Source organism: Petaurus breviceps, unplaced genomic scaffold, assembly GCF_028583685.1.
Source record: "Petaurus breviceps papuanus isolate PSGF00001 unplaced genomic scaffold, PetGlider_PUasm1.0 227, whole genome shotgun sequence".
In the NCBI taxonomy this organism is placed as follows: domain Eukaryota; kingdom Metazoa; phylum Chordata; class Mammalia; order Diprotodontia; family Petauridae; genus Petaurus; species Petaurus breviceps.
In genome coordinates this window covers 16744001-16771686 of record NW_027185896.1, presented here as the reverse complement: position 1 = coordinate 16771686, position 27686 = coordinate 16744001, and the positions used below count along the sequence as shown (strand labels likewise).

General features: G+C 42.3%; 1 protein-coding gene across 3 annotated transcripts; it reads left to right on the top strand.

Annotated features, from left to right (window-relative positions):
- The first annotated feature begins 5772 nt into the window (after window positions 1-5772).
- ELP6 (elongator acetyltransferase complex subunit 6) lies at window positions 5773-26550 on the top strand. Of its 3 annotated transcripts, XM_069095926.1 has the most exons (7): window positions 5789-6335; window positions 9699-9777; window positions 11804-11874; window positions 13763-13881; window positions 19869-20070; window positions 24879-25025; window positions 26050-26550. In XM_069095926.1, the coding sequence occupies exons 1-7, from the start codon at window positions 6282-6284 to the stop codon at window positions 26176-26178; spliced, it is 801 nt and encodes a 266-aa protein (XP_068952027.1). In that variant the 5' UTR covers window positions 5789-6281; the 3' UTR covers window positions 26179-26550. The 3 variants fall into 3 exon arrangements, with proteins under 3 accessions (XP_068952029.1, XP_068952028.1, XP_068952027.1); XM_069095928.1 differs by lacking the exons at window positions 19869-20070; window positions 26050-26550 and having other exon boundaries at window positions 5773-6335; window positions 24879-24978; XM_069095927.1 differs by lacking the exons at window positions 9699-9777; window positions 11804-11874 and having other exon boundaries at window positions 5774-6335.
- Window positions 26551-27686: the final 1136 nt, after the last annotated feature.

Here is a 27686-nt window from a genome sequence, read left to right as displayed (position 1 = left end):
AATGAAAGAAAAAGCTATCTCTCAGGGTCTGAGAGGGGAGTGATGGAAGTGGTTTGACTTGCCTGTCACCCTCAGGGAGATGATGGCATTCAACCCTCTATGTTGATGATTTGGAGGAGGAGATAGTTTGTCTAGCTTGGTGGCTAGGAGGATAATTTCTCCTGGCTACAAGAGAGAAAGCTATAACTTAGTGATTCAGTTTCCTCCTCCTTACTTCCTACCAACACAACCACCCCCCTCATGACCTTGAGCAAGGGTACTGAAAGCACATCCCTAAAAATAGCCTTTCAGAATGCCTTTGAAAGCCAGGCACAGAAGAGCAAAGGGATGAGCAGAGAGCTGAGTATTTAGATCCTATCTAAAGGGGTTGCAGCCTCACATTTAAAGCTGTATTTCCTTCACCTTTGTTTTTAGTGTAATCAAAATTCAATTGAATCTATAGGTGAGTAAGCCCTTTGGGACCTCATTGCTATGGGAGGTGGATTATGATACTGTGGGAATGAGGGAGGAGAGGCAAGTTGGAGCCATTTGATAAATTACAATTTTTGAAGGAATTAATTTATATCCCCAGGCTCCTTAAGAATCTGAACCGGGAAATTAAGGGTGTTTGGCAGCTGCCCAGTGGAAGGAAGCCAGGACAGACCAAGCCTGGAGCGCTACCTGGTGGTTTGTGCAGATATCGCACTCCAGTTTCATACCCATTTCCGCACCAGTTTGTTTCACATGCTGCTCTGCACAGGCAGTTTTCTTCTCACCCTGCCCTTTTCAGTTTAAAGCCCTTTGCTAGATTTGCAAGACTCCAGGCAAATCCATCCTTACCAGAACTTGCTAGGGCTGCTACATCTCTTATCTTTTACATTGCTAAATTCTCTTCTTAGACTCCACCTTCTGAATCAGCTGGTCACTCTCACATTTTCTTCTTTTTTGCATCCCTCGATACTCGCTGTGAGGTCCAAATGAGATCATACACAAAAATTCACTCTTCAAACTTTGAATCTCACGTGATCATCAGCTATCATTGTTTGTGGTTGTTTAGTGAACAGCAGTCATGAACAATTCCACCTGTGCCTCTTATATCTGCAGGGGCATTCTACTAGCCCCTTTACCTTCTCTTCCAGAAAGGCTGGATGGAGGATGGATTGTAGTGGGGAGAGACTTGAGGCAAACACAACCAGCAGCAGACTATTGCAATTGTCCAGGTGTGAGGTGATGAGGGACCGCACTAGAGTGGTGACTGTGTCAGAGAAGACAAGGAGAGATGCCAAAGGGGAAATCGAGAAGCATTGGCAGCAGATTGCGGGATGCTAGTGAGAGACAATGAGAAATGTAGGATGACACCTATTTTGGGAGCCTGAGTGACTGAGAGGATGGTATTGCCCTCAACAATAGGGAAGTAACAGGCGAAGTAGGAGCAGGGAGGACTTAGAAGGGAAGATAATGAGTTGTGTTTTTGGACATTTTGAATTTAAGATATCTATTGGAATCCAGGCTGAGATGTCTGAAAGATAGGTGGAGATACAAGATTGGAGGTCAGCAGAGAGGTTAAGACAGGATAAGTAGATTTGAGAATCACCAACATAGAGATGGTAATTAAATCCATGGGAGAAGAGGACTGTGGACAGAACCCTGTGGGACACTATATTTAGAGAGTATGATGTGGAAGAGGGTTCAGCAAAGGAGACTGAGAAGGAAAGGTCTGATAGGTGGGAGGAGAACAGGAGAGAGTGGTGTCCTGAAAACTTAAGAGAGGAAAGAGTATGGCTAAGAAAAGGGTGATCAACAGTGTCAAAGGCTTCATAGAGGGCAAAGGAGAATAAAGACTGAGAAAAGGCCATTTTATTTGGCAGTTGAGAGATCATTGACAACTTTGGAGAGAACAGTTTCATCTGAATGATAGGGTCAGAAACCATATTGCAAGAAGACAATGACAGGAGAGAAAGTGGGAACACTTATCATGGATGCCGTTTTAAGAAGTTTAGATACAAAGGGCAGAAGAGATACAGGATGATTATTATTGGGGATGGAAGGATAAAGTGAGGGTTTTTTGAGAATGGTGGAGACATGATTGTAGGCAGAAGGGAAGGAGCCCATAGACAGGGAGAGACTGAAAATAAATGATGATTGGGAATGGCAGAAGGAATAATCTGTTGAGGACAAGCTAGTAACAAGTAGAGGGGTTAGCTTTGGTAAGAAATAAGGCCACCTCTTTATGTGAGACAGGGTGAAGGTGGAGATAGAGGCAGATGACATCTGAGTGATGAGATGAAGAAGAGCAGAGAAGAGCTTACAGCTAATGGCCTTGATTTTTTTTCTGTAAAATACAAGGCAAAACTTTCAGCTGAGATAGTGGGGGGTGGGAGAGCCATGGGAGGCTTGAGGGGGGTTGAAAAGGTTTGAAAGAGCTGCTATGAAGCGTAGGATAGTGAGCTGATAAGGCATATATAGTAGGATTGCCTAGCAACAGTGATGATGGCCTATTTGAGGTTGTGTTAAATAAATTTGTATTTGTCTCAAACTGAATAGTTGTGTGATTTCTCCACTTTTGTTCAGCAGCACATGTATAGGAGCCAAGGTGGCAGGTGGTGGAGTGATACAAGGTTAAGATTTGTCGAAGCTCAATAAGAACTCTGATAAGGGGGGCTAGGGACTCAAGAAAACAGGATAGTGTAGAGTTGAATTGGTACACTAAGGGGGTCAAGATGGAGAAAAGAGGAAAGAATAGCTAGTGCAGGGCTAACAGCCTGGGAGAGAACTGAAGAGTGGAGAGATTGAAGGTCATGATATGGATGAAGAGTTTGGTAACAGAAAGCAGAGGAAGAGGTGGAAGGTTAACAAATTATGGTCAGATAAAAGGATTTGGGAATTCTTGAACAGAAGGCATGCATTTAATGGTGATGGCAAGATCAGTGGTGTTACCATTTCTTTGTGTGACTGAAGTGGGAGCTCATAGGAAATGAGTAGACTGAGGAACATAGTGATTAGGGTGTTTGAAGGAGAGTTAATAGTATGTTGAAATCCCCTAGTAGGAGGGCAGGAGTTGGGAAGGAGAGAAAAATTGTAAGTCAGGTACTAAACTCACTGGGGAAGGAATGGGAGTGACCTGGAGGTCTGTGGACAATAGTTACCAGGATTTTGATTGTGTGGGAGATGTGAATTGTATCAAAGGAGGCAGGGAGAGAACCTAGAAGTGTCCATAGGGAGCAAGGAGTATTCCAACTCCTCTATCCTGACCAGTGAGTTGAGGGAATGAGTAAAGCTACAGCCAGCACTGGAAAGTATAGCCAGGGGAGATTGTGTCATTGGGGGAGCCAGATTTTATTAATAGTTAGAAGATGAAAGGAGAGAAAAAAGACTTAAGATAAAAGGAATTTTGTTGTCGATGGAACAGGTATTTCATAGGGCACAGTGAATGGGTGAGGGGGTTTTGGTTGAAACTTTGGGGTGGGAGGGTTGAGGAGGATAGGAATAAAGAATTTCGTGGTAGGGTATGGGGAATATGGTTTGGATGATGACATACAGGAATTCAGAATCCCAGGGATGTGTAGGGTATGACCAGAGAGGACGATATCCATCAGTGAATGGAAGGTGCCACTTCTCTTCCAAGGGAAGGCTGAAAGTTGGATTGTAGACAAGTCGAAAAGGATATAGAGAGCAGATAGTCAGATGAGGGGCCACATTCTGTTATGCCTCTTCCCTCCAAAGGCTAGAGATTGGGCAGGAAACTGCATAGCAGGGAATGGAAGTCTCATTTCCCATCCATTGACTTTCCTCTTCCTCTTCCCTCAAGAGACAAGCACATCAGGAGAAGGAAGACTTAGGGCCAAAAGAAAGGTTGTTTCTCTTTGTCCTGGAGGTTCTCCACATCCTGGTTGGGAGATCAAGTTGGCAGCAGGTGATGGAAATTGTCTTTCACTAGCATAGTTTAAAATTGCTCTAATGGGGGCAGCTAGGTGGTGCAGTGAATGGAGAACCAGCCCTTGAGTCAGGAGGACCTGAGTTCAAATCTGGCCTCAGACACTTAACACAAAACTAGCTGTGTGACCTTGGGCAAGTCACTTAACCCCAACTGCCCTACCTTCCCCTCTCCAAAAAGCAAAAAAAAAAATTGCTCTAATGGCCTCTAGCAGCCTTCCCTCAGGGAAAGGTCTTTTACCTCACATAAATATAAATATTTACCTATATGATAAGATATGTAAAAGAATGTATAATAAATGTATCAGAGCAAAGCAAAACAAAGTTTTATGTGACATGAGTGATAAAGGTATTATTGATGGGAATGATCAGGGAAAATTTCAAGAAAGAGGTTGCATTTGATTTGGGCTTTAAAAGATAGATAGAAATTCAGCAGGGAAAGAAGGGGGAGGAGAGTCCAGGCATGGAGAACAGCATGAGCAAGGGCATGGAAGTGAGGAAGCACAGGGAATATTGGAGAAACAGAGAGTGTGAAGTGTGGGGAGAAGACTAATAATACGAGATAAGACTAGAAAGTAGGGTAGTGCCAGATTATGGCAATCCTTGAATGCCAGACAAGGGAGTCTGAATTTTACTTGGTAGGTAATAGGAAGCCACCAGAGACTTTTCAGCAGTGGCATAAGCATATCTATTTGAAAGTAAGATTAATCTAGTATCAATCAGTCTGAAAGATGTATTAGAAGTGAAAAAGAATGCAAGTGAGCCTGTTAGAAAGCTGTTTGTCCAGGAAAGCAGTGAATCCTACGGTGGTGACAGTGGGAATAGAGAAAAAATGATAAATTTAAGAGATGATGGAGAGGTCAAGGAAGATAGGAACTGGGGGGAGGAGGCCATTTAATTTAGCATTTAGGAAATCTTTGGGAAGTCACCTTTTGAAGAGCTGTTTGAAGTGAATGGTAGGAAAGTCAAATTGGAAGGGACTGAGAAGATACTAGGTGGAGAGAAAGTGAAGATATTGCTTTTTTTTGCCATTGTTCCTGGATAGGATGTTGGCACACTCCCATTCATCACTTTAACTCAGTTGGCCAAGGTTCCACTCTCCTTTGTGTGCTGTGTCCCCTAATAGAATATAAGCTCCTTGAGGGCAAGAAATGTCTTTATTTTTGTATTTGTATCCCCAGCTCTTAGTACAGTGCCTGAACATAGTAAGCACTTAATAAATGTTTATTGACTATTGAGGATTGTAGTTGGTTGTGATGATGTATCAAGTGAAGTCCTTTTATTTTAAATTTATTTATTTTTAAAGTATTTATTACCTCTTTCTCTCATGACTCCCTCCCCCAGTTGAACAATGAAATTGAGAAAGACGTCTGAAGGATGCCATATGAAGAAGAGGGGAGAAGGTGATCCTTTCGTGAATGGCTTCACTTTTTCCAGTGTAGGTCCTCAGATTAGAGGACGAGTGTCAGAACAGACTTGAGGAAATGCGGTTTTCAGCAGTCACTGTGGTGAGTGGGACAGAGCATTGACTGTGGGGAGTTGTGAAAAATTTCCTTGATCCAAGGAGGGCTCAAGGAAGATGACGTAACACAAATTGGTACTGAACCCAACCATCTTCAGCTTCCTTCAACAGCAGGGGCACAGGCGAGGTGAATGGAGGGGGTGATCAAAGTATGTTTTTAGTTGTAATTTTATTAACCACGTTTATCATTTTCCTGATGTTGAACCACCCACTCATTCCTGGTTTAAATCCCACTTGATCAACAGCGGATTGCACTTTGAACAAATGGCTGTAGTCTTCTTGAGACCACTAGGTGGCGCAGGGGTCGCCTCGAACGAATTCTGCCGCAGACTTTATGGACGGCAGAAGTCACTATACCTTTCTCCGCAGAAACTCCGGAGAAAACGCTGCAGTTTTCTCATCTATAAAATGGGGACAATAATAGCAGCTGCCTCGCAGGTTATGGGAGAGGGATCAAAGAAGATACTCTAAGGCGCAAACCTTAAATACCTATATCAAGGGTAGCTATTATTTTGCCAGAATTTAATTTGAAATTTTTAATCAATATTCACAAACGACAGCGGACTATACAGAACTCTTTTTTCGTTTTATCCTTTCCTGGGTTAGGTATTAGTACCATACAAATCTCATAAATGGAGCCTGTTTGAAGTCTGTTTTACAAGAAGGGTCAGCAGCGCATGCGCTTCCGGGGAAGGCAAGTGCGTACGCATGCGCATTCCTTTCACGCAGTTTTCGAAGAGGATGAAGGCGTGAGTTCAGGCCTCGTCTCTGAGCGACTTTTGAGGCCTCTGCATCTTCTCTATCCTACACACTTAAGGCCTGCCCATTTGCACCGCCAAGGTTCAGGATGTTCCCTGAGCTTAATAACTTGATGAATGTCAGCCCTGAGAAGCCAGAGCAGGTAAGCAAGGCAGAGCGGGAAAGGGAGAAGTCAGGGCATGCCTCGTCGTCGCCCCGAACTTCCTGCACTACATCTCCCAGGGGGCTTTGCGCCTAGTGCCAGAAGGGAAAGGGGCGGTTGGCAGGGCACGCCGGAACTTGTAGTTTCCACGGAAGTTACGCGGGACCCTGGGTACTTTAGCTTAGAATGTCCGATCTTTTATGAGTGATTTTTGGGAGGAGACATTTTTCTGTTTAAAACAGGATTGCATTTGAAGGATCCTTGCGGAGCAAGAGTCATACTGCTTAGTGTTTATAAGCTATCGAAGTGGGGTTTTTTTGGTTGTTTTTTGCTTTTTAAACAAATGGTCGAAGAGTCAGGAGACGTGGGTTCAAATTTCCATGGCTTTGTAAAATAGGGATTGCTTGGCTGAGTGCTTTTCCTCCTTGTAGAATGTAAGCTCCTTGAGGGCAGGTGCCGTCCTGTTTCTGCCTTTCTAACCCGGATCCACCTTCCGACCTCCCTCCAGTACAGTGACTTGCACCAAGTGGATAGGAACATAATATTAGCTAAAAGTGATTGGAACAATTCTTGCACTACCTGCTGCCCCATAGTATTGTGTTTTGTGAAACCTCGAAGCTCTGTGTAAATGTGAATAATCATTCATTTTACAGATAATATTTGTAATTTGTCATTACATATGTGCCTATGTTACATATTACACAATGTTAGATATAAAATCTAGACACTATATAAATGCTGTTTATTATTATAATTACTATTACAGTTAAAGGACATCTATTAGAGGGGTGAAAGGCAGTAAGAACTAAATCTTGTCTGATTTTTCTGATGTAGTGAAAAGAATACGGGATTTTGAATAGCAGTGTTTGAATGTTGGCCCTGTAAAGGAGGGTCTGGAAGGACACCAGTATGATCCTGTGTTTGACACTTCTGAGCAAGTCACCTAAACTCTCCTGACCTCAGTTTTCTCATCTGTCAAATGGGGAAAATAATAGCACCAACCTGACAAGGCTGTTAGGAGAATCAAATGAGTAGACATATATAAAGTGCTATATAGTGATATATAAATGCGTGGTGGTGGTAGTAGTCGTAATTCTAATCCTTCATAGACCTTCACCTGGACAGTTTTAATAGGCTCCTGATGTCTCTCTTTGTCTCTTCAACCTTTAAATTTTTTCCTTTCCACACATATTGCAAAGATTTTCCCAGATCTGGCCATGGAACTGTCCTGCTCAGAAGCCTTTAATGGTTATGTATTTGTTTCAGTTATGTCTGACCCATCTTGACCCCATTTGGGGTTTTCTTTTTTCTTTTTTTTGCTTTCTGGAGTGGGGAAGGTAGGGCAGTTGGGGTTAAGAGAATTGCCCAAGGTCACACGGCTAGTTTTGTGTTGTGTCTGAGGCCGGATTTGAACTCAGGTCCTCCTGACTCCAGGGCCGGTGCTCTATTCACTGCACCATCTAGCCGCCCCCAATTTGAGGTTTTCTTGAAAAAGATACTGGAAAAGTTTGCCATTTTTCTTCTCCACCTCATTTTACAGATGAGGAAACTGAGGCAAACAGAGTTAAGTGATTTGCCCAGGGTCACAGAGCTGGTAAGTGTCTAGACCAGATTTGTACTCAGGCCTTCTAGACTCCAGGCCTACCACTCTATCCACTGTGTCACTAACTGCCCTAGGTTCCATATTGCATACCAAATAAAACAAAAACCTTTATTTTGTATTCAAAGCCTGCTAAAACATGGTGCCAACCCACTTTTTCAGATTTCTCATGATAACTCTATTGGTCAAGAAATATGCATTATCTGTGTATTATTTACTGTGTTAAGCATTTGGAGATACAAAGTTTAGCTATGACATTGTCCTTTCCCATATAGAACTTATAGTCTTTTAGAGGGGAATGACATAAATACATATTATTATCATACAAAATTATATATGAGAAGTGCCTTAAAGAGGTATAAACACAGCACTTAAGTGATGCCTGCCTGAGCTCAGAGGGAAAGGTGGCCATCACATAGGGGGACCAGAGAAGGCTTCCTGAGCCCTGTTTTGAAATGGCATTTAACCCAAGAGAGACTTGTTTTTTCCTATTTTGGCTTCTGGCAAAAATAATAATTTTTCACCATCTCACTGCACTGACAGGTCCCAGCCTACCATGATGATTCACTAGCGCAGCTCCCCACGGGTCTCAGCATGTCGCAAGCCTTCTCTTTTCTAGTGTCATATAGAACATGGCATTGGAGCTGTGTCTTGAGGGAAGAGAGGGATGCTGTGAATATTGTTTGTTCCTCCACGTCCCCTGCCCTCCGATGAAGCCGGACTGGCTTTCTCTCTGTTCTTCCTACAGGGAGCTCTGTTTTCCATCACTCCACCCTGGAGTTCTGCTGGCTGTTCCCCTGATTGGAGTCCATCCTCTCCTCACCTCTTTTTCTGAGACTCATTTTGTTGTATAAGACACAGCTCAGATGTTACCTTCTTTGTGAAACCTTTCCTGATCCTCCTGATTGCTAGTGCCTTGCCTCCTTACCTTGTATTTCTAGATTTATTTCAGATGTATGTACATAATGATAATAGCTAACACTGTGCTGGACCCGATGCTGGGCTCTTTACAAGTGTTATCTTATTTAGTCCTCATAACAACCCTGGGAGTAAGTGCTGTTTTTATCTCTGTCTTAAACAGGAGAAAGCTGAGGCAGACACTTAGGATCACCCAAGTAGTAGGTATCTGAGGCAGGATTTGAACTCAGGTTTTCCTGACTCTAGACCTGGCAGTCTATCCACTTAGCTGCCCCATCAATGTGTGTGTGTATCCTTATATACATATGTGTGCACATGTATATACATACGTGTATATATGTATATTATAGGTATGTGTATGTGTTGTGTATATGTGTATTGCCATGTGTGGGAGTGTCTGTGTGTATGGCACATACATATGCCCATTGCCTAGCACAGTGCCTGGCATGTCGTAGGCATTTAAAAGATGCTTGATGGCTTGATTTCTGATATCTTTATCTTAGCTTTCAAGGAAGCATAGGAATTTAACATGTGAAGAAGGGGGAGGGTGGAGGAGGAATTGTAGAATTAGCAAATACCATAAACAGACACATGGAAAAGAGAGGGGCAGTGAATAGTTCAGTTGATGGCATTTAGGGGAAGGCTAAGCACCGTTGTCCATTTTGATTTTCTGTGTTACTGTTTTCTTTTCTATCCCTTTTATAATTTGGAGCATGATATACATATTTTGAAATAATTATTAAGTGTAGAAATTTACAGAAGATGAAATTGTTTCTTGACCCTATAAATTTCACCGTCTGTTGCCTTTTTCCTCATAGACTTGTTAATCTCTTTATATTTTTAAGGGGACATTTACTCTACTCTGCGATGCTAAGACAGATGGAAGCTTCCTTGTGCACCACTTTCTCTCCTTTTACCTCAAAGGTATGGTAGTGTATAGCTGGGGAAGAGATCCACAGACACAAAGAGTCCTTTGTGGATTAATTGTCCTTGTTTGGGAAATGAAGTACCCTTTGAGAAGTGTCCAGATAAACATGTAGTTGTAGTGGGGTTTTTGTTTGTTTGAGAAGCTAGAGGCCATTTCTCTAGGCAACCAGAAATCTGATCATCAGCTTAATTTTTTTCTATCATAAATTCCTCAATGGTAGGGAAAAGCTCCTGAAGAGAGAACTTTGAACTTAGTGTCAGAAATACTGCATTCAGGCTTAGCTCTGCCACTGATTGCCTCTATGGCCTTGTGACTGGCCATTTAACCTTTGTGCTTCCAGTACTCATCTGTAAAATGGGGGTGGTAATGCTTCCTTCCCTGACTCCTGGGTTCTTGGCTGTCAGTGCCTGAGAGCCAGGAGTGACCAAGGGGATATTCTGCTGACAGAATTCACAGATGACAACAGGCTGGACATCCAGATAGACAAGACAGAGGTGAAGCAAAGGGAAGTTATCAGAGGTCCAACTGAGCTTCAGGTCAAAGGTGTGAATCTGATGGTCAAGGGAATCATTGGAGAGTAGGGACTGACTTCCTTTGTGAATAGAAAAGAAAGAGAACAACAAAACAAAACTCCCCCTTCTACTTCCTTCACAGGAGATACTGAGAAGGCCGAGATCTCCATGGTATCTCTACCTTCTTTGGAAAATAAGGACTCAAACAGTACCCACTGTCGGTTCTTGTCCTAGAAAGATGTGTTGATTTAAGGAGGTCTTAAAGACCAACTTGAGTTTAACTAATACTTTTCTTACAGAGAGAATAAATTTCACATGTATTCTTTATCCTAACATCCCTGTGAGGCTTTGACCTTCCATAATAACAGCACAGAGTTCTGGAATGCGTAGGAAGATACCTCTGTGATGTGACGTGGGGCTCATGGACCTAGGAGCTAGTTCAGGCATTATGATTCTGACTTTACTCAGGAGGAAACAGTGTCAGAGGTGGGGGATGAGGTCCTTTAGGAAGCGGCAGCCACCATGACACTCTGAAGTGAGCCTGGTCCTGCAGGACAGGGGTCCTGGACTGACCAGAGTTGCTTCCACTTGGGCACTGAGACCAGGTGTGCTGTGAGTCCACAAGGTGAGAGGAGAGTCATTACACTCCTCAGAGAGGGAGGCCTTGCAAGGTGACAGAGCTGGGCTGGGAGAGGACTGAGGTCCTGGCTGTCAGATGCTGGACAAGCCATTTCCTTTCCTGGTGCCTTGTTTCCTTCATCTGTAAAACACTGAACTAGACCTTTCCAATGACTTCCAGTTGGGAATCACAAATTTTTGAGCTGGAAGGGACTTTACAGACCATCAAGGCCAACCCTTTCACTTTACAGAAACAGGAAACAGAGGCATATGGAGATTGAGTGACTTCCCTAAGGCAGCACAGCTAGTAACTTCCCAAGCCCCAGTTCAGAACCGTCTCATGGAGTCTATGGTTCTGTGATCATGTCAGCTCAGAATCTTGCCTCACAGGGAGACAGCAGGCATGAAGCTTCTCCCTGGAAGAGGAGTGTTGGGTAAACTCAGGCCGATTGCCGGGAGGCTTCAACCTCCCCAAACCCACACAGCCTCTTGCAGTCAGGACCAGCACTGGCAGCATCTGTATTCTTTCTTTTTCCCTAAAGAAGTTACAGATACTGCAGAGAGCCTTGTCTTCTCAGTTCCCCTGTGAAAGAAGGGAGTGGGGAGCAATGTTTTTTTCCATTTAGCAAGTGAAATTCATGTGACAGGACAGAGGGATGAATGAGCTAATGGTGGATGGAGTCTTTGGTGGAGCTCAGAATAAGATCCAGCTTTCCTTGTCAGCAGTTGCTTCTTACTGCTAGACTTCCTGTCTCAAAGGGTATGTGCAGCTTGTAAATCCTCTTGGTCATTGGGTCATTGTTATTGCTTTCCAGTGTTACCAACAAGATATGTCATGAGCTCTATGTGTGAGCTAGAATCTCATTAATGATGAAATCATCTTATTTTCCAGCTAACTGTAAGGTTTGCTTTGTGGCTCTTCTGCAGTCCTTCAGTCACTATAATATTGTGGGTCAAAAGCTGGTAAGTATTTCAGGGGTGTGTGTGTGTGTGGAGGAAGACAGGGACAGAGAGAGGGGAGAGGGAGAGGAGAGAGACATTGCCCTCTGGGAATTTGTCATCTATTGGGGACGTAGACATAAACTAGACCCTAAAAGTATGAGGCAGCATATTCAGATGCCTCAGTGGACATGTAATTGCATTGATGTGGATATTTCCTCTGATGGTACAGTTCATAACCTCATCCCATATGGTTTTTGTCCCTGTTCTTCACATACTCTACCTAATTTGTGGGGAAAAATGAACGTAAACATGGTGGCTTGTGCTAAAAAAAAAAAGCCACATGAGTGGTGTAGACTGGAAGTGGTGAGAGAGAACTAAGGATTTAGGCAGTTGGAGGTGGTTTCACAGAGGAGGTGGGATTCAAACCAAGCTTTGAAAAGAAGTTTCATTTGAGACTGTGTTGAAGAAGGGACAGGATATTTTTTTTTGGGCAAATGGCCTGAGCAAAGGTCCAGAAGTGGGAATGTGCATGATGGATTTGTTCATGCAGTGGGACAGAAGGTTGAGGAGACCCCAAAATGTTGGATGGCCTGAGGGCTAGGGTAGAGAATCTGGACTTTATTTGGTAAACAGAAAGGTTACATATCAGTCCTTTCCTTAGAGAAATTCTAAGGAAACAGGGTTTTTGCATAATTTTATTTGTGATATAGAACCCCTTGTAATATATAGAATTCATTCAAACAAGTACTACTAATTTTAGAAAATTGTAAGCATACAGTGAGGAAAAGAAGGGGTGAAAGGGGAGAGGCGGTGAATCAGGATATGTGGAAAGACCTTTGTGATAAATGTTGCATTTTTGAGCATGAATAGTGTGAGGAGCCAGGGCTTGCCTCGCTGGTTGAGAAATAGAGAACTTGGCTTAGGGCATGGGAAAACTTGGTGATTTCTTTCACCAAACCTTTGCTAAGTACCTGCTATGTTCCAGGTATAGGGCTAGGTGTTGGCGATGCAAATTCAAGAGTGAGACGGTTTCTGCCTTCCAGGAACTTACATTTGACAAGGGAGATACGACATCTTACAGATAAGAATATATAGGAGACACACACACATACACACACTTAGACAGAAAGGACCTCATAGGGGATACAGCACATGAGCTAGGTCTTGAAGTGGGGGGGGATTGAGGAGAGTGCCTGGAACAGCCCCAGGAGAGAGAAGCGTCACATCTTCCCACCTATGAGACTTTGGGCTGCCTATCTTCTCTCTGTCAGTTTTCTCTTCTGCCTAATGGGAGGGAATTAGACTCAGTGATCTCTCAGTCCATGAACACTGACGTAATGGTCAGAGAGAGGGCCAGATAGTGTGCTTAAGGATTATGGAATGGGGGTGTATGATGAAAAAATTAGGTCCCTATGCAAAGTTTGGTATAAAATGCCAAATAAAATTGCGCCATAGACTGACAGGATCATTTGTGTATTGGCATGTTTAATTCAGCTCCAACTTCCTGTTGTACAACATTCTCTTTCCAATGTTCGACATTCTCCATTTCCTTCTATTCCTCCACTTATATACTCGAATCAATGAGAAAACATTGTGGAACACAGACATACAGGCCCAGCTGTGCTACAGGGTAGGCTTCCCCCTCCTCCCACTCTCTTGAGACTGTACTCCCCGAGTGCTATAGAATACTCGATAAAAGTCACTCTCTGAGTAGCCTTCAGTTTCAGGACCATTTGTGTGGATGAGCCCCAAGTACCCACGCTGTGGTGGTGCTGTGGCAATGAGAAATTGTTTCACTGTCATCAGTGTTACGGGGTGAGAGATATGGAAAGGGTGTTCTGGCTTTGAGGAGACATCTGGAGGTGAAGGACCAGGACCTGTCTCATCCTATTCTTTTTTATTATAATAGGGAGTCAATCTGATCACTGCCCGAGATCGGGGACAGCTGGTATTTCTTGAAGGCCTGAAGTCTACTGTTGAAGTCCTCTTTGGGTCAGAAGAACAGCCAGACACCCTCAAGTTTATCAGGTTAGTGATCTTCAGCCCAACCCTGACATGGAAATTCAAAGCATCTGGGGGTGGATTGTGGCCAAGATCTTCTTTGCCTGGGGTGTGGACTTCCTGGCACCTGCTGCTGCTGTCACTGCAGCTCTGCCTCCTTCTCCACCCAAGTGATAGTGATACCTTATTGTTCACTGAAACCTGATTTCACCTGGAGAAACTTGTCCCAGTAAGAGCTATGTGGGGGTCCTGGGGGTACCCATGTGTCACTTCCTTTAGGGAGAACTTCCTCCCTTAGTGATTCAGTTTGGTTGGGCTTTATAGTGCTTAAGTCAACAATAAATCAATCAACAAATTTTTATTAAGTGCTTAGTCTGGGCCAGGCTCAGTGCTGCTAAAGAGGATGCAAAGAGAAGAGAAAGATGAGGGAACCAAAGGAAGATGAGAGAAAAACAGACAAGCAGGTCAGCTTTGAAAACTACAGGCTGAACTTGTTACTATTCAAATACAAGACCTAACTGAACATAAGATAGATCTACAGATAATGCTTGTTAACTCGGAATATGGAAATGCTTGTTTTATTTGATGTTCAGTTGAGAACACAAAATTTTATAAAATAAAGATGTGTAGCAGTTGTCCTCAAGGAACTTACATTCTGTTGGGAGAGGCAACATGTCATAAATAGGCACATAAAAATTAATATAAATAGATGGAAGGGGAAAGGCTCTAGCAGGTGAAGCAGAGAAGAGTGAAACAAGGCTGGCCAGGTTAAGTTGGAGTTTGATTCCATGAAGGGGGTAATGGGGAGTCACTGGAGGTCTTTGAGTGGCTCAGTGAAATAGTCAGACTGTTATCTCTAGTTTATGACAGGGAAGACTGGAAGAGTCCTGGATAGTGAATGGTTCAGTTTGGCAAGTTGTGAGGTTATGCGAATAGGAATAGGTCCTTCTGCAAATTGGATCACATTATCTCTTGCTTACTGGAGGAGCTGGGCTAGGCACTTCCACTGGCCATTTCCATTTTCTTATCCTTAGATAGTTTCTTCTACTCCTCCCAAACTCTTTGTGGGGTTCCCTAGAGATATGTGAAGTCACTGCATGTTCTTAAATCTAGAATATACTGATTACAGTAATGTCCTTTGCAGAAACCCAGTGGATCCATTTTACATCCACTGACTGTTAGAGCCACCTGGGCTAAAGATTATTATCTTAAATATCATAGTTAGTGAGAGAACAGGGAAATTTGTTTCTTTTGTCTGTGGGTTATTTAATTACATTCTTTCCTAAGTATTTCTGCAAAATGTTTGTGTGTCTTAATGAAGAGGACATCAGAGGATCTACTGTTACTTTGCTTTTCCTTTAGAAACCATTATCTTTATTGAGTGAATGAAAGTTTCCACTAGCTCATTCTGTGGCATTTTTAATTTTGCAAACTCCTAACAGTTTGGCCTTTGTAGGTAGCATTCTCATTTTACTAAATGAAGACCAAGGAGTAGGGTAAAGAGGTTTGTTTTTTTATGGCCACTGATGTTGTGGTATAGCTGAGGCACACAGAACCTTGGGTCAGGTGGCTTTGGATCAAGCCTTACCTCTGCAGTTTAGTAACTGTGTCAATAGGGGCAAGTCCTTTCACCTCTCTGGGTTCCAGTTTCCTCATTTGTAATTTTGGGAAAATACTCTAGGTAGAATAGGGTCATAGAAAGAACATTGGCTTTGGAGTATGACTTGGGTATAAATCATGACTACCCATCTTGGGGGTAGCCTTGGGCAAATCTGTTCCCCTTCCTGGGTCTCAATTGCCTTATCTGTATGTAAAACAAAGAGGTTGGGATGGCGGAGTAGAAACAGGACTTCTGCACAGATCCCACTTCCACCTCTTCCAATTCATGTGAAAAATGACTAAACAAATTTTGGAGCTACAGAACCCACAAAATGACAGAGAGAAGCTAACTTCCTGCTGAAGACAGTCCAGCAGGTGGGCAGGAAGGGGCCAGCACAGCACTCTGGGAGCTGAGCCCAGCTTCGTGTGAGCCCAAGGTTTTAGCCTCAGGGTAACCACAACCAGCCGCCAGTTGGAGGGACTTCAGATCACCAGCAGCTGTGGCGGTTTCTGGAATTATCAACCCATAGATGCAAAGGACAAAGTGGGAGGTCAGTGCAGTGTGGACTTTGAGAACAGGAAGTTTGGGAGTGTGCCTTTGCCCCAGAGCGAGAAGCCGCTGACGTTCCACAGCCGTGCAGCCACCACCATGTGGCTACTTCAGAGCTCCTGGCCTGCAGAGTGTAGGGGCACCAAGTGACCAGTCTGAGGGGTAATCATGCTTGCTTTAACCTGCTTGGATCTGGATTGTTGTCTAGGGTGGAGGTCCTGGGGTGAGTGACCAGTTTGCCAGAGTGTGTGGAGGCTTCACAAAGGGCAGCCAACTAATGCCTTCAGCAGCTGAGAAAACCCCAGTGATTTGGGACAAAGCTCCCCTCTCTGGTAGCAGAGTCCTACTGTGGCAAAAAGCTCAAAAGTCAAGTAATTGAGTGGCAACATGAGCAAGCAAAGGAAGCAAAGCAAGCACAGCAATCTGACTTTACACTCCTATTTTGGGGACAAAAAGGATCAAAGCATGTGTAGCAGCAAGCACCCCAAGCGTCCTCAGGGTTTGCAGCTACCACAGGTTCTTGGATCTGCTTTGTTAAAGGAAAGCAACTCAAAATGGGTTAACAAGCTTACTTTAATCAGTCAGACATATATCGTTTACCTTGTTCAGGAGAAAAGGTCAGCACCCTGAACCTCAAAGTATACAGGCATAATTATCAAGACAGAAACATCAAGTAGACAGATTTCCAAACTGTCCAACCATTACATCCATACCCAGTCAACATCTGGGTTTCCACATTCTGGGTTTTTCAAAGCCGGGGGACTCTTAACAACGGCTTCCCAGAATTCAGATCAAATCACAGAACACTTCTCAAAGTGAGTCCCAAAACAAAGCTACACATCAGGGCTTATATAGCCTTCTCCTGGCTCAGAGAATGTAACAACCTTATTGACTCACTGGCCAATCAAGAAGTATCTACTGAAAAACAAGCCTCCCTCCCCAGGCTTCAGGTGCATTTCAGCCTAGGGGCAGGGAAGATCTTTAAAATTTACATTTCCATTACAGCATGGAACAGGAGGAAGACAGCAAAGTAAAAACTCCTGCACCAAAAGTTTCCAAGAAAAATACAAACTGGTTATAGGCCATAGAGGACCTTAAGAAGGATTTTGAAAACCAAATAAGAGAAGTGGAGCAAAAACTGGGAAGAGAAATGAGAATGATGCAAGAAAATTATGAAATGAAGAGTCAACAACCTGACTGAAGAAAATAATACCTTTAAAAATAGAATAACTCAAATGGCAAAAGAGGCTCAAAAAGGCAATAAGGAGAAGAATGCCTTAAAAAGCCTAATTTGCCAGATGGAAAAAGAATCTCAAAAGCTCACTGAAGAGAATCATTCCTTCAGAATTAGATTGGAGCAAATGGAAGTTAGTGACTTTATGAGAAATCAAGGTACTATTAAACAGATCCAAACAAATGAAAAAAATAGAAGGCAATGTGAAATATCTCATTGGGAAAACCACTGACCTGGAAAATAGATCCAGGAGAGATCATTTAAAAATTATTAGACTACCTGAAAGCCATGATCAAAAAAAGAACCTAGAAATCATCCTTCAAGAAATTCTTAAGGAAAATTGCCCTGATGTTTTAGAACCAGAGGGCAAAATAGAGATTGAAAGAATCCACCAATCACCTCCTGAAAAAGATCCCCAAAAGAAAACTCCTAGGAATATTATAGCCACATTCCGGAGTTCCCAGATCAAGGAGAAAATATTATAAGAAGTCAGGAAGAAACAATTTGAATATTGTGGAAACACAATTAGGATAACACAGGATCTGGCAGCTTCTGCGCTGAGGGATCAAAGGGCTTGGAATATGATATTCCAGAGGTCAAAGGAGCTGGGATTAAAATCAAGAATCACATACCCAGCAAAACTGAGTATCATGTTTCAGGGGAAATATGGTCATGCGCTGGAATAGAGGACTTTCAAGCATTCATGATGAAAAAACCAGAGTTGAATAGAAAATTTGACATTCAGATACAAGAAGCAAGAGAAGCATGAGAAGGTAAACAGGGAAAAGAAATCATAAGGAACTTATCAAAGTTGAGCTATTTACATTCCTACATGTAACTTATGAAACTTTTCTTGGTATGAGAATAGTCAAAGGGAATAGAAATGTGTGTGTGTATACATATATATGTATACATACATATGTGTCTATATAATATAGGAGGGTATATGGGCATATGAATACATATGTGAGTGTGTGTATATTTGTGTACAGGTACACATAGAGGACACAGGACTAATTGAATAGGAAGGGATGATACTTAAAAGGTGAAATTAAGAGATGAGAGAGTAATATAATGAGAAGAGATGGGGAGAGACAGAATGGGGTAAATTATCTCATATAGAAGAGGCAAGGGAAGATGTTACAATGGAGGGGAAGAACAAGAAGGCAAAAGGGAATGAGTCAACCTTATTCTCATTGAGTTTGGCTTAGGGAGGGAATAACACACACTAAATAGGGTATCTCACCCTACAGGAGAGTAGGGGGGAAGGGGATGAGAGGGGAGATGATGGAAGGGAGGGCAGGCTCGGGGGGGAGGGAAGTTAGAAGCACACACTTTGAAAATGGACAGGATCAAAGTAGAGAATAGAACAAATGGGGGGTGGGATAGGATGGAGGGAAATATAGTCAGTCTTTCATAATATATCCACCATGGAAATGTTTTGCATAGCTACACATGTACAACCTATATTGAATTGCTTATCTTCCCAGTAAGGGTGGTGAGGAGGGAGGAAGGGAAAGAATCTGGAATTCAAAGTTTTAAAATCAAGTGTTTAAAATATATATTATTATTTTTATTATCATTATTTTACATGTAACTGGGAAATAAGATATACAGGCACTGGGGCCTCGAGATCCACCGTGCCTTACTGGAAAGTTGGGGTGGGGAGGTATGGGAGAAGATATGGGAGAGAGCAGATTGGGGGAGGGGATATTCAGTGGGATTGCTGTTTTGGGGTGGTGGGTAGGGGAAAAATGGGGAGAAAATTTGTAACTCAAAATCTTTTGGAAATGAATGATGTAAACTAAAAATAAACATAAAATTTAATTTAAAAAAAACACAAAGGCTGGATGAGATGGTCTCTGTGGTTTCTTCAGCTCTGAATCTGGTAATTACTGATTCTTGCCCATAGTCACTCAGTGAATTAGGAGTAGAAGTTCCTGAGCTCACATCTGCTTGTTTAAGTCTATGTGTATTCTTGTAGAATGATCCAGATCTCCACTTCTAGGCTAGTTTTTGGATGGTATTTTGGTTGTGTTTAAATTGGACTTGGAGATAATAACTTGCCACTTAAGGCCCATTTCAGTCTCTCCCCTGTTCCCTTCTACCTCTGGAAACCTCACCCAACCACTTCAACTCGCAGGGAACCAGACCTTTTAGGGTACTTGTGCCTTATACATAAGGCTCCCTTGACACTTATCCATACTCTGCCTCCGGACATCTCTTGGGTACCATCTGTTGTTAATTCTTGTGTTAATTAGTTTAGTTTTTTTTTTTTTTTTGCTTTTTGCAGGGCAGTGGGGTCACACAGGTCACCAAGGTCACACAGCTAGTTTTTGTGTTAAGTGTCTGAGGCCAGATTTGAACTCAGGTCCTCCTGACTCCAGGGCCAGTGCTCTATTGACTGGGCCTCCTAGCCACCCTAGTTTAGTTTTTCAAAACACATTTGAAAACTAGATACACAGTAGTATCTAGATCTAACTACAGACTTCTGAAGGAAGAGGCTCCAAGTCCCTCCCTCCCCCATTATGTCTAGCAAAGATTAGGGCTCAAGTTCATTGGTTAAATGGATGAATGAACTCATTTACAGAATTTTGTTTCCTGGGGGGGTTTTTGGTTCCTTGTTTCCAGAGAGTCTGGCTCTGACCTGAAGTCCTTGTATGAGTTGGTGCAGAAAGCTCTCACTCCCTCAGGTGATGGTGATGCTGCTTCATGGAAGTTCCCAGTACTTCTGGTGGATGATCTGAGTGTCCTGCTCAGTGTGGGTGTTCAAGCAGTGGCTATTCTGGACTTCATCCAGTCCTGTAGAGTCACTGTCTGCTGCCAGTTGAAGGTACTGTTCAGTCTTCATACTTCTATTTCCTGAATTATCTTATTCACAGCTGTGATCTTTAAGATCTGAAAGTAGGGAAGGAAGCTGATCCCTCTCTAGGTCAGTGACTCCTCATCCTTTTCAGCCTTTGGCCTGCTCTGATAGGACCAAAGACCCTTCAGGAACCCATCTTTGCTCCTAAACCTGACCCTCCTCCAAGTTTCCCAGTTTCTGTTGAAATATTTCATCACCTAATTCCCCAGGTTCACAACCTCAGAGGCACCCTTTATTTTTCCCTCCCACTCATCCCTCAGAGTCAATCAGTTCCCAGATCTTATCCATTTTGTCTCTAGAAGACCTCATCTAGGTAACTGCTGTTTTCTTTTCTTCACTCCTAGAGCTGTACTCAAAGAGTTCAGGTCCTTATCACCTCTTACTCCAGGTCCTGCAATACCCCTTCAGGGAGCTGATCAACGCTTCTAGACCATTTCAACTCAGAGCTCGGCTCCCTGGGCAGCTCCTGAAATGGTCTCTCTTCTGCTTTCTTTTACTTTCAGTGGCTCCCAGTGCTTCCAGGGTAATACAAAAAATTCTTCAGCCTGGCACTGAAAGCGCTTTACAGTCTGACATTGGCTTACCTTTCAGAACTACTAGCTCTGTTCAAGAAATGTTTTATGATGCTTTTTTTTTAAGCAGTCGGGGTTAAGTAACTTGCTCAAGGTTACACGGCCAGTTATTTCTGGGTGTGGTGCTAAGTGTCTGAGCCCAGATTCAATCCCAGGTCATCCCGACACTGGGGCCGGTGCTCTTACTTACTTTGCTACCTGGCTTCCCCCTATATTGATGCTTTTAAATGTCACTATATTTCAGTCCAACTCTTTCAGCTTTTTCCCTACCCTGCACCCAATTAAGGGCACCCTTCTGCGAAGAAAACCAGTTGAAGAAGCAGTAGTCTGGTCTTATCATTCTCTCCCTCAGTCATGATAGGGGAAGTATACTTCATTATTTGTTCTCTGGGACTTTCCTGCCTTATTTTTTTTTCTTTTTTGTTTTGCCTTTTGGAGGGCAGTTGGGGTTAAGTAACTTGCCCAAGGTTACACGGCTAGTATTTTTGTGTGGGTGTTAAGTGTCTGAGGCTGGAACCGAACTTGGGTCCTCCTGACTCTGGGGCCGGCGCTTTACTCACTGCGCCACCTAGCCGCCCCATTTTCCTGCCTTATTTCACAATATTCCTCTTCACATATTTCATGGTTTAGCCAAACTGGCCTACTTTTTGTTCCCCAAATTTGACGTCCCGTCTCCTATATCTATCTATCTATCTACACACACATCTGGAACCATACAATACATACTTAGATATGTCAGTTCTTTTCCTGGAGATGGATAACATTTTCATTCAAAAGCTCTTTGTAGTTGATTTGAATGATCATATTACTCAGAATAGCTTAAGTCATTCACAGTTACTCTTTGAACAGTATTGCCATTACTGTATACAATGTTCTCTTGGTTCTGTTCATTTCTCTCTGCAATATTTCATGCAAGTCTTCCCATATCTTTCTAAAACCAACTTGTTCATCATTTCTCACAACACAGTAGTATTCCATCACAATCATATACTATGACTTATTCAGCCATTCCCTAGTTGATGGGCATCTCCTCACTTTTCAGTCCTTTGCCATTACAAAGAAAGCTGCTATAAATATTTTAGAACATATAGGTTCTTTTCCTTTTTCCCTAATCACCTAGATTATTAAGAGACCTAATAGTGGTTTTGTTGGGACAAAGCATATACATGGTTTTATAACTCTTTAGGCATAATTCCAAATTGCTCTCGAAAATGATTGGATCAGTTCACAGTTCTACCACTGTATTAGTGACCAGTTCTAATAGTGTATTAGTATTCCAATTTTTCTACATCCCCTCCAACATGTCATTTTTCTCTTCTATCATTTTAAACAATCTGATAGGTGTGAGATGGTACCTCAGAGTTGTTTTAATTTGCATTTCTCTAATCAGTAGTGATTTGATGCATTTTTTTCATGACTATGTCTTTGATTTCTTCCAAAACTTGCCTTTTCCTATATTTTGACCATTTATCGATTGGGGAATGACTCATATTCTTATATATTTTACTGAGGTTTCTATATAAGATACGAGACCTTTATCTGAGAAATTAGGTACAAAATTTTGTCCTGTTTCTGTTTTCCTTCTAATCTTTGCTGTGTTAGTCTAATTTGTACAAAATCTTTTCAATTTAATGTAATCAAAATTATCCATTTTACTTCCCACAGTGCTATGTCTCTTGTTTATTCATTATCGCCCACTTTTGCATGGAAGTAACTGAGTATTGAAGATGTTGATCTAATTTGGAGGCTTTTACTAAGTTCTTGGGATTTTTTTATCTCTTTATCCTCTATAGCAGATGTCAGTGCATAAGTAAGCTCTGGTTATTTTCAGCGCAGTCCTTTTGCAGATACCAGTCGTGAGTCTTACAGTATAAGATTGCCAAATATCCCATGAAATTAGATCCATAAGGTCTGCTCTGCCAAGTCCTTGACTTGTCTCTTCAAGGAGAACCTATGAGAACCCATTTTTCCGTTTAGCTTCAGCTTCCTTTGGTCTTCTGGTTTCATTTTTATAAGAATGTCAAGATTAATATGATTCTACTCTTCTTGGCATGGAATGTCTTCTCCCTGAATATTGGACAGAGATCTTACATTTAAGGTAAAAGTAGCAAAATTAATGGTTTTTAGTTGGTCTAAAAACTGTAATTCTCAGTACTCTCTAATCCTCTTTACATGTTTCTGTTACCATCAAGTTAGAAGAGGAAGAGAGGCAGGCAGCATAGGACTGAGGGGCATGTTGTATTTTTGTGGTGGCTATTTCATGCACTGTCAGTAAACTGAATTATATACTTAATATAAGCCTCCACTAAAGGCCTTTCTAGATCCCTTCTTATGCCATGGAGGTGACCCTGGTCTTCAAAGGCTAAGCCAATGGCATGTAAATTCTCATAGAACCTACCACACTGTGTCCAGTGATAGATTGTGAGTCTTACCTGAGGACTAGCCTAGCTCCCTGTGAAAAGGCATGTCATCAAAAAGTTGGCTATCAAATGGTGCATTTTTTTCCTGCCATAGTCACTCGTGAAAACTGTTGTCTACTCAGGTGTAGAGGCAGTTTTGATCTGCATCTGTAAGTGGAAAAGCCACATTAATGAAACTGCAGGTGCTTGGCATATTAAAGTAATACTAAGAAAAGACTGACCAACTGGCAACTCATGTAGAGTTAGACATCCCCCAAGTACTAGCTGAAGAGTCCAATGGTAGAAAGAAGGGGGAGAAGCTAAGTAGTCTCTTATGTGCCACATGAAGTGAAACATCTCTTCTCTGTAAGTTTACATTAACATTGAGAGCCATGGAGCTTCTTATTTTTATACCTCACTGGGTTGGGTTTGGAGAGTGTAAGAAAACATGATGACTAGAAGTGACACAGCTGTGAGTCCTTTGCCCCTGGAAGTTTTCAAGCAGATATGGTGACTGTTCATAAGGATATTGTCAGAAGGATGCCTCTGTTGACTCTGAGTTTAGAATAGAAGCCACAAAGAGTACTTCCAATGGTCAGAGTCTAGAATACCATAAAAATCAAAATCAAGGTCAGAAAAAAGCAAAAGAAATTTTCAGGTCTGTTTCTTATTTGTTTCTCTTTTTGAGGAGAACTTGAGAAATAACAGATTCAAATCCATAAGAATTTATTGAGTCTCTTCATACAATGTAAAAAACACTTGGGGATACAAAGAAATATAAATTGGTAGCACTTCCTTTCTAGGATCTTTCAGTAAAGTGGGAAAGACAAGATATAAATGAGAAATGTAGAAACAAATAATGTAATATTTCAGTAACCCTTCAAGCTAAGAATAGAAGAGGTATCACAAGCTAATAGATGATTAATTGATAAAGGCAGTAAGTGTTCTGGGAATTGAAGAGAAAGATCACTTCAGGCTATAGTAATTAGAGAAGGTTCTGCATTAGGGGTATAATTTGAGCTGGATTTTAAAGGATGGGTAGAATTTTAAGAGAAAAAAAAAACAAAGAGCAGTCTGGATGGAGGTAATCACATGGGGAAAACCCTAGAAGCAGGAAAGTACAAAATATACTTAGTGGACAGTGAGTTAAAGCAGTTGCCTGGAATGGAAGGGGCAGGTGATGGAAAACAAGACTGGGAAAGAGATCAAGACCAAGCTCTGGGAGACCCTGAGGTCAGGCTAAGATGCTGGGGTTCATAGGGAGAGATTTGGTATTTTAGGAAGACTTATCTGGCAGTTGGAAGCAGGATGAATTGGGACAGGGAAGCAGGCAGTGAAACTGAGTTGGAGTCTATAACAGACTTGAGCTAATGAGCACCATAATTACAGTAATAGTAGTAAGAATGGAAAAGAAAGGGTGATTGCAAAAGATTTTGAAGGACTTATAAAGTAGATGAAACAGCAACAGTTTCCTAATTGGTCTTCCTGCCTTAGGTCTCTCACCACTCCAATCCATCCTACACAGAGATGCCAAAGTAATTTCTCTGAAGCACAGATCTGATCATGTGGCTTCCCTCCTCTGCCAGCTCTAGTGGCTTGCTGTTATATTAAGGGTAAAAGATTAACCCTTCTGTTTGGTTGTTAGAGCCCTATACCACCTGGCTGCAGCCTCTCTTTCCAGCTTCAGTGGACGGTATTCCTCTTCCTATACTCTGCAGTCAAGCCAAACCAGCCTTTTCCTGTAACTAAGAACTGTTTTCCTTTGGATGGTTTAATAATACTTGGATCCATCCCTCTGATCTAGGGAAATGTGGTAGCTTTGGTGCATGACAGTGACAAGACAGAAGATGAGGAGAACGTAGTGCTGATGAAAGCTCTTGGTCACCAAAGCAGCTTGATCCTTCGGGCTGAGGGACTGGTAACTGGATTCTGCAAGGATGTCCATGGGCAGGTAATGTGAGCATTGTCTGGGTAATGGTGGGTAGTTAAGGGATTTTAATAAAGGTCTATTTTCTAAGGTGTTCGTGTGATGGTATTAGGCCCATCCCTTCAGGTAGAAAGAGGACCACAAATTACAGCTGATGAAATAGTGGTACATATACCATGTCCAGAGGCTGAATCACTGTGGCAAGACACTGAACTGATGATGTGAAGGCTGGCTTTCAGAGTGGTACCATTGAGAGGCTACACTTGTTATAATTCAGTATGTGTCTGATTTTATTCATTTTTCTGAATTTCAGAAATTCAGTTATTGCGATTTTTGTCACTGTTCTTTTGAAGAACCTCAGTAGTGGATGATCTCCATCCTTTGAGGGCATAGATTTTACTTATAGAAATGGCCAAAAGTCATTTGTAGTCTAATGTGGTGAATAAAGTGGATGATTAAGCTGATAGTTCCATGGTGTGACTGTAAAGTAGTGAGACTGATATTATCGTGTGGCTCCTGGGAGCACAGACAGAGAAAAGGAAGGGGCCTCAGAGACCATCTAGTCCAGGATATAATAAAGGAAAAACGAAGAAAAAGAAAAGAGGAAAACGAAGGGCCACCCTGGCATTCCACTGGAGAACTGGGGTTCAGACCCAGCACTCTTTTTTTTTCTTTTTGGAGGGCAATTGGGGTTAAGTGACTTGCCCAAGGTCACATGGCTAGTTTTTGTGTTAAGTGTCTGAGGCCAGATCCAAACCCAGGTCCTCCTGACTCCAGGGCCGGTGCTCTATTCACTGCACCACCTAGCCGCCCCAGCCAGCACTCTTTCAACTGCATCACACTGCGTCCTTTATGGTGGCATTGCTGGAATAAGAGTGTACTGAGGAAAACACACCTGGCAGTACAATCCAAACATGCTTGTTGAGAGAAGTTGGTTACCTTTGGTTGAAGCTGGGTGGGAAAAGTTTTTAGAGGAAAGGAGGAGCAAGGACAGAGGAACAAACTGTCCAACCAGGAGAATTCATTCATTCTCCTCCTGTTTTTGCAGTTGAAAATCCTGTGGAGGGGGTTGCAGTGGCCCAAGGTCGAGCAGACTCGGAGTCTCCTTTATCAATACAAAATACAGGACAAGAGTGTGACCTTCTTTGCTAAAGGACTATCTCCTGCTGTGCTGTGACTTGATCTTTGGACTGTGAAAAGTGACATGCTGACTATTCTCAGACTTGAGAGAAAAGGCCATGCCATAAATGGACCTTCCCCAGCTTTGTCTCAAGCTAATCAGACAAGCATGGCTACTTAAGATGTGGCTGCTGTGGTTGAAGGCCAGGGCAGGACCGCTGTATATGTTTCCTGCTTCTCTGATTCACCACTGTTCTCTGTAAGCGGGCCAAGAGCGAATACACAAGTCCCTCAAGAAATGGGCATCCCGTCTACTCGCTATGGGAAACAGCCTAGATTCTAGTCTCAGGCTTGGGATGTAGACATACTGGTCAGTGGGCTGATCTTCTTGGTATGTGTATGTAATTTATTTAATAAAACTTTAAATAGATTTTGTTGATGCCTTTTGTCTTTGTATCACAGTCATTCCAGGACTCTTCCCTGACCTGGATCAATTTCTCCTTTGTGACAAAAATGATTAAGCCAAATTTCTCTGAATTCCTCACTGCACGATAAGACTCCACTACATTCATAGGTCCTAGTTCAGTCGTTCCCCAGTCATTGGGCACCCACTTTGTTACCAGTTCTTTGCTGCCATAGAATGCCACTACAAATATTTTGGGGTGTAAGTGCATGTGTGTGTATGTATATACATACAAATACATACCTATATATGAGTCATTTAAGAACTTTGGTGAGTGGTAGATCAGGGTTGCTGTGAGAAGAAGGATTTTGCAAACCTTAATGCTTTATGCAAATGAGTTATTATTTTTGGACCAAACTTCTTATTTCATCGCTGTGAGCCTCCAATGAGGAAATGCAACTGCGTGGCAGCTTAGAGACTTAGAAAACTGCATTGAACACTGAGGTTAATTTGCCCAAGGTCACACAGCCATTATGTGTGAGAGACAGAACTTGGACTAAAGTTTTCATGACACTGAAATTGTCATGCTGGCCCTTATTTCATATATAATATTTATATAATCATAATTTGTATAATGATGATGTTGTTAACAAAGAATGACAGTTTTTAGAACTGTAAAAATAGAACCTGGAAGCAGGTTCCCCATACAATCTATGTTCCCTCTCAAGCCTGAATAGAATTTTAGGAACCCCACTTCCCACGATGACCTCAGCCTGCTCTGACTCTTCTCCTCACCTCCTACGCACTGATTTGAGATTACCCTCCCGTCCCCACTTCAGATCCTCTCCCCTTTCTCCCAGGCTGCTGACCTTTGACTTCAGTAAGTCCAAATGCGGACTAGGGTGGCTCATTTCTTGCTTCTCTCATTTAGAGCTTTTGAACTCAACTCTAACCTCTCATTCTCAAATGAGATAATATTTGTAAATCACTTTTCAAAACCTTAAAGCACTGCATAAATGTCAGCTATTACTGTTCTCTCTCTGGAGGCTAAAATTCTGCTCCCTCATTCTGGGTAATTTAATAGCCTTTTATAAGTCTCCTACTATGGCCAGCTAGGTGGCACAGTGGTTGAGTCGGGCCTGGAGTCGGAGGCATCTTCCTGA

Coding starts and splice junctions, on each gene's coding strand:
- ELP6 (XM_069095926.1), top strand. CDS start 6,282: ATGTTCCCTGAGCTTAATAACTTGATGAATGTCAGCCCTGAGAAGCCA. Junction 11,875..13,762: donor ATATTGTGGGTCAAAAGCTG/GTAAGTATTTCA, acceptor TTATTATAATAG/GGAGTCAATCTGATCACTGC. Junction 20,071..24,878: donor CTGTCTGCTGCCAGTTGAAG/GTACTGTTCAGT, acceptor CCTCTGATCTAG/GGAAATGTGGTAGCTTTGGT.